This window comes from Psammomys obesus, unplaced genomic scaffold (assembly GCF_907164565.1).
Source record: "Psammomys obesus unplaced genomic scaffold, mPsaObe1.curated_primary_1811, whole genome shotgun sequence".
In the NCBI taxonomy this organism is placed as follows: Eukaryota; Metazoa; Chordata; class Mammalia; order Rodentia; family Muridae; genus Psammomys; species Psammomys obesus.
The window spans coordinates 4,299,182-4,310,308 of NW_026585644.1; the positions used below are offsets into that span (position 1 = coordinate 4,299,182).

Below are 11,127 nucleotides of genomic sequence, written 5' to 3' on the forward strand. Positions count from 1 at the left end.
TTGTCTTAAAATACACAAAGCCACATAGATGTAGTCTCCTAGCCTAAAGAGTTTTGTTATATCCTTGTAAATCCTTCACATATAAAGATGTGTCTGTTCCTCTGTCTCATGAGTGTGTGTGTGTGTCTGTGTGTGTGTGTGTGTGTGTCTGTGTCAGTGTCTGTGTCGGTGTCTGTATGTGTCTATGCATGTGTATCTGTGTGTCTCTGTGTGCTGGATGGCAGGGTCCTGCTTGAAGGAGATCATTTCCCCTTTCTTCCTCCATCCTCTCGTTGCTCACGAACCATCTGATGCAGAGGTTTGAGGGGGTGTTTTGAACATCTTTACAGACATGCCTTCCAAACTTTGTTTTCCTGGTGTTCCTAGCTTTCCTGACGTGACTCATTAGCACAGTGTCTTAATTGGGAGTCATGTGCCTTGTTTATTCCCATGTTCTCCCCCCTTAGCTCTTGTCCTTGAGCAAAGTACTTTAGCAAGCCTAGGCCACTGCCAAGTGCGTACGGCTGATTTCCTAATATACTAAGGAAAATAGATTCTCCTCTTTGCTAAATTTTAAAAGTTGTGCTATGAAGACAAAGCAGCACAAGTTAGAGTGAACACTCAGAAAGTTGCAAAAGTATGCTTGAGTTACAAAGGGGAAAAGTGCGTTTGTTGATAGCCTCATCCATTCATTCTCGTACCATGGTAACGTCACAGATGGCCTCTCCTGCGATGTCCTGTAGCAATAAAAGTATGGCCATAAATCAAAGACGCCGAGTGTGCTGTGAACATTTTAGCATATTACCAAAAATTCTTGCAGAGATCCTGTTTACAGTGCTTGAGGTCCTATAATGAGGCTCAGACACTGAAGATGACTCTTAAAAGTACATTATAGAGTTCAAATTGTCTCTAATGACAGTATGGTGGATCCCGGCATATCTGAGTTTATGCTTTGTTTAGCTGATAAATAATGACAGTCTCAAAGCCTCTCATTAAGCTGATGAATGATAGATTTTCTTCCTCCCCTAACGCACAATGGTGCACATAGTTCTTTGTTTTAGCTAAATGAATGCCTTTATTTTAGGGGGAAGGCATGTCCATTGCTGAGAAAATCTTGGTTGCAGTATTCCAGAAGAAAGACACTGAGTGAGAAGGATGGCTGTGCTTCTAGCTGGCCAGGCTCTGCTTGACCCAACCTGGGTCAGCTCTTTGAAAAGATGCTCAATGACAGGCTTTGGCCTCCAATGGCTTTGGTATACTGTCTGCTTTGGCAGATTTGAGTGAGAGAAGACAGGTCACAAAGAGGAAAAAACAGTTCAAAAGAGAAAACAGAAATGACTGGACTAGAATAAAGTACCCTAACCATCCTTCTAGATGGGTTTGCTGACACTGACCTGCCACACAAAGGCCCAGAAAAGTGGAAGTTACCTACTAACTGTTAAAAGTAGAAGGTTTGAGTAGGGGCTGGAGAGATGATTCAGCATTTAAGAGCACTGGCTGCTCTTCTAGAGGTCCTGACTTCAATTCCCAGCACCCAGGTGGTAGCTCACAACCATCTATAATGGGATCTGATGCCCTCTTCTGGTGTGGAGGCTCTGTATGCAAATAGAGCACTCATATACATAAATAAATAAATCTTTAAAAACGTTTGACTAGATATTGAATAGCTATTCATATCTAGTATGTACTTTATAGACATTGTTTAATTACCTCACAAACCCTTTCTGAAGTAAGATCTAAGCTGACCTCAAATTTTCAGTTACAATTTAAAAAAAAAAAATTATTATCAGCTGTGGAGAGAATCAGAAAATGTAACCAGGAGCAAAGGCCGTGTCTGCTTGGACATTCAAGCAAATGAAAAGATAAGCACATGCGCACAGCAGTGCTCAAAACATCACCAGCGCACAGAGGAGCAGGAAGTTAGAATAGAAGCATTACTATTCTTCATTTTTCACTGTTTTATACACATACAATGTATTTTAGTCATTTTTCACACTTCTCTCTCTCATTTTCTCTCTCTCCCTCCACCCCCTGAACCCTCCTTCTCATAGTCTCCCTATGTTCCGCACCTTTATGTCTTACTTTTGTGTGGCGTTTCTTGACTGAGCATGGGTGGGAAGTTAGTCACAACCACTGAAGAAAAATCAGCTCCTCCTCCAGCAACAATTCACTGCCTCAGTAGGGGTGGGCCTCCACCACCCATGACAAAATGCCGAGGGGCTGCATCGTTGCTGGTCCTGTGCTGTGAGTTCATGAGTGCTGTGGTTGAGCCATGCCCAGAATGCTGTTTTTATTGGAAGAGCTTCGTGTTAAACCAGCCAGTCAGGGGCAGTCTGGTTGTGTTCGAGCAGAACAGTCAAGAGGAAAGCAGGTGTGCTGTGTGGAGGGGCAGCAGGAAGACCAGCCTGTCTGGAGCCTCCTGAGGAAGGAAGGGGCAGCAGGAAGTAAGGAGGCAGAAGGAGCCAGGGAGGGCATGGCAGTGCATAAACCATAGTGGAAACTCTGTTCAGCCTGTGCAGAACCGTCCTTCAGGAAGATGCTGTGGCTGCTGACTGGGGAGTAGAGGACAGGAGAGCAAGAACAGAAGCAATCTTTACAAGAGTCCCACCTGCAGGCTGCACACAGAAGCACGATGCCAAGGGCAGCTAAGAGTACCACCCAACCATAAACCACACACATCCTTAAAACATCGTGAGATCTTTGCTTGTGGTGGTGTTCTCGTTGTTGTTTTGGTTTGGAGATTCGTTTGTTTCCATGTATGTACGGTGCGCATGAAGGCTTATATGCGTGCACATGTGTGCTTGTGTGTGTGCACACACATGCAAAAGGCCTGACGTTGATGCTGAATGTCTTCCTTCATCATTTTCCACTTTGTTTATTGAAAGGGTTTCTCTGTGAGCCCAGGAATCACAGTTACAGCTAGCTTTCCTAGGCAGCTGGCCCCAGCGGTCCCCTGTGGGCTTCCCAAGTGCCCAGCATGCCTCCCTGGCATCTATGTAGGTCCTGGGCAGCCAGTACCTTATCCACTGTGCCGTTTCCTCAGCGTCAAGTGGAGGCAGCCGTGGTGGTTGTTATGGTTTTTGGGGGGAATTGCAACTTGATTGTGTGGTTCTCAAGTGTTAACTCTGTAGATAATAACATTGTTTTTGCAATGTCAAAAGATTTACACTATCACAATCAAAAGATTGACAATGTCAAAAGGTTGGACACACTGCAAGGTGGAATTTTTCTAGGAGCTCTTGGTGGTTTTCTTTAAAACAAAACAAAATAGAAAAATACAGGTTGTCGGGGGCTGGAGAGATGGCTCAGAGGTTAAGAGCACTGGCTGTTCTTCAATTCCCAGCAACCACATGGTGGCTAACAACCATCTATACTGAGGTCTGGCGACTTCTGGCATGCAGGCAGGATATTGTATAAATGATAAATAAATAAATCTTTAAAAAAAAAGAAAAGAAAAAGAAAAATGCAGGTTCTCAAGTGATTCTAATATATATTCTAATATCCAAGGTTGAAAACCAGTGATTTAAAATTAAGAGGGGGAAAGGGGTGGGGAGAAAAAAAAAACATGATTAGAAACAAAGAAATATTTTTACTCTTTTAATTTGTAGCACGTTAAGATTTATTCATGTCAATCACAGCGATGAACTTTTAAATGTATCTTCCTTGTACTGCTTCAACACCATCTGAGTGGGTTTGTTTTAGTGATGGTGGTATTTAAGTTCCGTTTTCTCACTGTTTTCGCCTCTTCTTTGTACTCGTTCTAAACTGTGTTCTTCCTACAAAGGAACTCGGGAGGTCGTGGGAAGAGCTGCAGTCAGAAGATGATCGTGAGCTGCTGGACCTTCAGGAAGAGTAAGGCTGTCATTTGGCCTATAATTTCCCTTCCAAAGAGAAAGACTAAGAAGAGAGTCAGTTTGAGCAATGCATCCTTTCATGAAAATGGCAAGATTTTTAAGTTAAAATAATCTTCACATAAAAAATCCCTAAAGATACTTTTGATTGGTTTTGTTTTGTTTACTTTCTACTTTTTCATACAGAGAGGAGCACATGCAGTAATTATGTTAAGAACATAGATATGAAGCCGGGCATGGTGGTACACACCTGTGATCCCAGCACGCAGGGAGGCATAGGCAGGCAGATGTCTGTGAGTTGGAGGACAGCCAAGGCTACACAGAGAAACCCTGTCTCTAAGGAGGGGGGGCAGACACAGAAAATATGTATTGTCAGCATCTTAGACAAAAACCTGCTGAAGACACTAACAGTGAGGGCAGCAACCCAATTAAGGCCTTCTGATTTCTTCATTTTCTTTTCTACCATACATAAAAATATCATCAAAGGGAATTTGGATAAGGAAAATAAATTCATACTTTTAAATGACTCTATGTCCTACTGCAGTGTTAGACAGTCTGTTATTTGGCTCTTACATGCATCCCTTTGAAGTGGCACTGCTTGAGTCTGGTGGAGACTGTGGTGCAGACAAGTTAGACAGCTTGTCTCAGATGGCAATTAGAAAGAGACTGCCTTCCGTGCATTCAGTGACAGGGATTTCCTCTCTGCACCCATTTTCTGCTTCTTCCTTACTAATACCACACCTGATAACCGTCGGGGCTCTATATGCCATGGAAGTAAAAGACTTCTGCAGCCTTTCTTGCGGCTTCCTGTGGCCCTATAACTGCATTTTGACTGCAGAGAGTTCAGTAAGTGAGGGCACATTGCAGGGTTCAGACAGTATTTCAGTACTGTGGTATGCACAGCCCTGCTCCCTAGGTTGCTTCCCTCGTCATTACAACCTAAGCCCCTGAGAAGGGGCAACAAGAAAGGAAGGATTTGTTTAGGCTGATGGCTTCATGGCAGGGCAGCCATGGAGGCTGGGGTTCCATCAGTGCTCATGATGCTTATAATATAAGTGTCCTGTCTTCAGATGAGGACGCAGAGGCCTTGGACTGGAACCTGAGCAGGTATAGCCCTCTGCCTACCTCATGGCCTTTGGCTGGCCAGCTAGGCCCCATGTCTAAAAGGCCCCACAACTCCCACAACAGCTCAACCACTGGGGTTGTGAGCTGCTCAGCGTGGGTGCTGGGAACCAAACTCAAGCCTTCTGTAAAACAATACATGCTCTTAACCACTGAGCCATCCCTCAGCCCGATAGTTACTGTTTTCAGGCAGCAATTGAGTTGTTCCTCGAAGTTATAGCAGATAACTTACAACTCATCATAAAGTTATAGCTGGATTTTTAATGTGCCATAAGAAATTCTCCCTGTTTCTATGTAAATGTGAATTTCCTTATCTTCACAATTCTTCCCTGCTGGCAATTTTTCTGTCTGGACAACAACAAGAACTTGGGACTGTCTCAAGAGATAAATGCATGGAATTAGAGGAAGCGGTGGAAAGGATCCTGTCTGCTTTGTTGAAGACTGACTTGTGTGTGTGCTTGCTCCTGTGTTTGTGGGCGGGCACACGTGTTTGTGAACTCGGGACCACAGCAGGACCCTGGGTGACCTCCCTGTTGCTCAGGCAGGGCTCTCCTACCTAGAGCTCCTTCAAAGGTGGACTAACAGCCTACGTGGGACTCTGTTACGTAGGGGTCTCACCTCCAGTCCATGTGACTGTGAGCTGTGTTCCCAGCCTCTGCAGCCTTTTGGAGATATAACGTTGCCCCATTTAAAATCATCAGTGTTTCCCTCTTGAAGTGTATGAGCCGGCTTTGTGAAGCTGCCCTGCCCACCCTGTGGAGCCCAGCACCTCCAAGCTCATCCTGTGCAGCCCAGGATGGTGTCCTTTTTGAGTTAAACTCCAGAAAATATCACACTGCTTCCCATCTCAAGCCACTGTTCAGAAGAGTAGCAAACAGGGAAAGTGGGGCAATGCCTATCGGCTGTTCTGGTCATCTCGTGCTTGGAATGTCAGATGCTGTATCTGAAAGTCAGAATGGGATGTGCACTCAACCCATTATGTCAAACTCAAAGACTGGTGGCATTTGCTACAAAACAGACCCCCAGTGAAATGACCATGTTCTCTGTCTTCTGTTTTTAACCTAGTGACTGGTCTGACTGGCAGGAATACCCTGTCTCTGCCGTCTGTCTATTTTGCGAACAGCAAGAGGAGACAATAGACAAATTGTATGTGCACATGAAGGTGAGATGCTTTTGGCCTTCCTTCCTTCCTTCCTTTTGTTTTACTCTGGCAGTGTGGGGCTGGGGCTCACTGGACCTCGTTCACTCGCTGTGATGCTTTATGTTGCTTGTGGAGTTGATGGGACACACCTCCTAGGAAGGTAGACTCTGGGCATGCTTGAGGCCTTTCTGGAGTAGGTTCACTGAGGTAGGTGACTTCCCTAAACATGCACAGCGCCGCTCCATGGGCTGAGCAGCAGTATTTGTCACTCTCTGCTTCGTCCTTTCTCCCTGAAGGTTTGTTGTGTTGGTGGTGGTGGTGGTTAAAGGATGTAAATCTCGGCACAGAAACAGACGGGAAACTAACACAAACATCCTCCAGTCACTACTCCATTCCTGTACTGGACAGTGTGCTGGACAGACAGGAGAAGGCCAGGTCCACCCAGGAGAAGAGGGCATGGGGCAGTGTAGAGGGTGACCGGATGGACCTGAGCTGAGCGTAGACAGCACAGGTCTCTGCTCCCACCCTCAACATGCTTCCCTGATAATTCCAGGCTCAGGAGGTGAGAGAGCTGCAGCCACACTGACAAAAAGTAGGGGCTTCTGGGGTCTTTCTTTTGTTCATCCCTATTTTTTTTTCTGTTTTTTGTTTTTCTTTTTTTTTAACATTTATTTATTTGTTTGTTTGTTTGTTTGTTTGTTTATTATGCAATATTCTGCCTGCATGTATGTCTGCACACCAGAAGAGGGCACCAGATCTCATTAGAGATGGTTGTGAGCCACCATGTGGTTGCTGGGAATTGAACTCAGTACCTCTGGAAGAACAGCTAGTGCTCCTAACATCTGAGCCATCTCTACAACCCTATTTTTGGTTTTTCAAGACATGGTTTCTTTGTGTAGCCTTGGCTGTCCTGGACTTGCTTTGTAGACCAAGCTGGCCAGAGATCCACCTGCCTCTGTCTCCCTGAGTGCTGGGATTACAGGCGTGCACCACCATGCCAGGCTCATTCCTATACCTTTGACTAGGATAGAAAGAACAAAGAACTTTCTCTTCACAAAGATCAAGAGCAGACCTGGACAAAGTGTGGGCTTAGACCCACTTCGGGGACCAGAGATTAGAAAGAAGAAACGAGGTCTGCTTTCCTCTCTGTGTATCATGCTTGTGTTAAGGGAAGCTTGAAGCTAATATTTCTGAGTCTTTCTTCACCTCAGTATACCCAAAAGTATAACAGGCACTCTGTCTGTTGCCCTGACTCTTGACTGGATGCTGGGGTAAAGAAACGAATATCTAATGGTATATGACAGTATCACAACAACTTGGGGATAATATAATAATAATAATTAATAATAATAATAGAATGTTTCTGAGGAGTTCTGACATTCTCTCCTGTCTTCTCAGCTATGTCTGTCTATAGCTGACATCTCTTTTTCACTCCACCTTCACTCCTCCTCATTCAGAAATACTGTTCTTAGTTCAGCAAAATCAGGACTGGACAGACCTAGAAAGACTATGGGTACATATTCTTATGGCTATAACAAGTTACCAGTAGGATGGACAGATGGAGATTTATAGAGCTGTCACCATGTAGGAGTGGCCTTTTTGGTATCCCTACAAGGGTTACTCTCCATGGTAGCATGTCGTGAACTCCCGAGCGTCCTGCATCTGGTGCACTGCACAGGATGCCGCCGCAGGGAGCTAGACCCTTTTTCTGTGAGGTGGCAAATTTAAACATTTACACAGATGACTGGAGAAAGGAGGAAAGCAGAATACTCTAAGTCTTTGTGTTGTGGCGGTCCAAAGAGAGCATAGTTGATGAGGGACATGAAGAAAGCCTGGTTCTGTAACTGTGGTCCAGATGCCTGCACTCTACAGCCACAGCGCACCACACACTTATCAGGCTAGAGACTGAAGACATGGTGAATTGTAAAAACTGCACCAACGAGCTGTAATACTTAACCTGTTTCAGCTGATTGATGCTCTGAACTGTGCTATAGAAAACTGCTGACCATAGAGGGAGGTGGTTAGAATTAGGTTTCAGAAGCAGAAGGTGGTGAACCCTGACTGTTCTGACATACTCAAGCCCCTGTGAGTCAAATGTCTCCTATTAGCCTCAGCCCGAAAGAGTAAATAATTCATATGCTTACAAATACATTCCTTCCCTTTTTCAGGACACACATGAGTTTGATCTCCTCAGAATAAAGTCAGAGCTTGGTAAGTCTGGGAAGTTGTTTCCTATGACGCTGTGCTTTTATAAACCATCCTGTAAGTGATGGCTGTGTTCTTTTGCCATGACTGGGGGCCACAGTCATGTGATCCATCTCGGAACAGACATTCTAACAAGAACTCACTAGAGCAATGATTTTCATACTTGCTGAACTCTGTTCTTCAAAGGTTTATTTTATTTTTTAAATTTCAGATACTTTCTTCTGCTCTCTTACATATACGAGTGCTTTTAAAAAGGCAAGCAGAAAGCACAGGTGGCCTGAGGCTTGGGGTTTTTTTTATTATAATTTATTTGTTTTATTGCTGAGACAGGGCTTCATTGACTGTGTGGCTGTGGCTGACCTGGAACTTGCTGTGTAGATCAGGTCTGCCTTCCTTTGCCTTATGAATGCTGAGATCAAAAGCTTACACTGCCACACCGGGATGAGAGCTCAGATTCTTGAAGTCAGACTATAGAATAGTCAGACTATAGAATAGTCTGACTCCAGCACTTAGTGTATATATGACAGTAGGCCGCAGGGTAGAAAATAATAAACTGTGTGTGCTCATATATATATATGAGCTTTTCCAGATGTGACCAGTTTATCACTCTCAGGGTGACTAGGATCAGACATGCTGAGGCATGAAGTACTGATTTCCTATGGAGCTAATGTATGGAGAAGCTCATATCTCCTCTCTCAATACCCTGGCTGCTCTCCTGGGCTCCTAGATGTACGACTCTGCCTTGCTGCTGTCACAGACATGTATATAGGTTACACACAACAGGTTTCCTAGTCAAGACTGCACTGCAGAACCACCAGCCTGGTGTGAAATCGTGGCTCTGCCATTTCCCAGGTGTGAAATGTTGAACAGTTTCCTGATGAGCAATGTTGATATTACAACTCCTCCTCTGTGCTGTGTTTGGAAGGTTAAGTGGATTAAGACAGAAGAAGTGGTTGGCGTAGACCAGCACATATAAGCCCTATATTGGTGTCCATGATTGTCTTTTTAATTGTTCCGTGTTTTCAGGTTGGTTAATTAGAATGAGTGTCTCCTGTAAGAAATTATAACAAAGTTGAGCAGCAGTGGCGCACACCTTTATTCCCATACTCAGGGAAGCAGAGGCAGGCAGATCTCTATGAGGTTGAGGCCAGCCTGGTCTACAGAGTTGGTTCCAAGACAGCCAACTCTGTCCTGTTTCAAAAAAATATATATGTAGCAAAAGATTTTTAACATTTTCAACATAAGTATTGTGAGATTATAAATCGTAAAACATCACATGCTATCACACAAATATTTACGTTTTTACGTGTCAGTGTAAAGTAAATTTTAATTTTTTAAAGGAAATAAATTAGTGACAATGAAGAAATAATGCTGAAGTTTCTCTAATGATTCTCAGGATTAAATTTCTATCAGCAAGTGAAGCTGGTCAACTTCATCCGAAGGCAGGTTCACCAGTGCAGATGCTACAGCTGCCATGCCAAGTTCAAGTCCAAAGCAGACTTACGGGCTCACATGGAGGAAGCCAAACACACCTCACTACTTCCTGACAGAAAGACATGGGATCAACTGCAGTGAGTACCATTAGCCAATCTAGTCCTTCTGTGATGGCTCCCACATCATTCTTGTCAACACGAGTGAAAGGCTTGGCATGCTAGCTACGTAAACATTTCAGTATTCCCCCAGAGAATATTAAATTAGGCTCTAACTAGAACTCCAACCAAAAAGAACTCTAGTTTTCCTTGTTTGGAAAACTTCCAACTAATGAGTGCCAAAGTCAGCCCTCTGTTGAACTGGTACCTTGTTCTTAGTTCTTGTAGAGATCAGAGATGAAGGAACTAGTAATGGTTATGTTTTTGTTGGATATTTGAAATTTAACTTTTGGAAAAAATTAACAATTTTGGGCTTAGCTAACATTTTGGAAGGACTCAGACTTTGAGTAAATGAAGAGGATGCTGTTTTATCTCATAGAAGAGTGCCCAGTCCTGGAGCAGGCTGCCTATCCACATAGTGTTTCTTATGAGAGGTACTGAGCTGAGTGGTCCGCCAGCAAGAACAGATCCCATCAGGCTAATCCAGACAGGAAGGTTCAGAGGGAAAACAACACTCCACAGCTGTGAAGGTGTCTGTGAGGGGATGTGGCAAGACTGGTACTGTGCACACAGCTGTAGAGCTTTTCAGGAATTTTACTGCTTTGGTTATTTGTTGTATCTGTGCTTGCTTTCAGATACTATTTTCCTACCTATGAGAATGACAGTCTGCTGTGTACACTGTCTGACAGTGAAAGCGACCTAACAGCTCAAGAGCAAATTGAAAGTGTTCCTGTCATCAGTGAAGACACGTCCAGACTGTGTGCTTTGAAACAGAGCAGTGTTTTGAACCAGTTGCTACTCCAGGAACGCTTGGAAAACTAGGAGAAGCTGCTCCAGACGAGTGGCCATGGTGTCCTCCTATGAGGCAGGAAGAAAAGAGGACTTCAGATTTGATCATCAACACAGCATAATTCATTGGTGAAATCATGGTTGTTATTCTTAATAACTTTTTCAAGAAATGAAGAAAAATAAATCATGACATTTTTATATTTGGACTGGGAATTTTTGATATATGGTTATCTGAAATGATTTCATGTCATAAACTCATGATTATCCACAGTAAGACGACCACAAAAGCTATAAATAAACAGTCAAATGTATAAGCCTGACTTCAGACTCCTTCCCACCTGCCTCTGTGACCCATCAAGTCACAAATTTCAACGTGATTTCTGTACTAAGTTGGTAAGCCGTAAATGTAATGATTAAAAGAAGACCCACAGAATAATGACAGATGGACAAA

The 11,127-nt window shown here is 43.8% G+C and overlaps 1 protein-coding gene across 1 annotated transcript in view; it reads left to right on the forward strand.

Moving 5' to 3' along the window:
- Window positions 1-10,874, forward strand: part of Znf277 (zinc finger protein 277) — a 96,385-nt gene extending 85,511 nt beyond the window's left edge. Inside the window, exons 8-12 of the mRNA XM_055624132.1 lie at window positions 3,764-3,831; window positions 6,018-6,114; window positions 8,262-8,304; window positions 9,695-9,869; window positions 10,523-10,874. Of these exons, the coding sequence (XP_055480107.1) occupies window positions 3,764-3,831; window positions 6,018-6,114; window positions 8,262-8,304; window positions 9,695-9,869; window positions 10,523-10,709 (570 nt within the window). The 3' untranslated portion in view covers window positions 10,710-10,874. The remainder of the gene's footprint in view (window positions 1-3,763; window positions 3,832-6,017; window positions 6,115-8,261; window positions 8,305-9,694; window positions 9,870-10,522) is intronic.
- The last annotated feature ends 253 nt before the right edge of the window (window positions 10,875-11,127 follow it).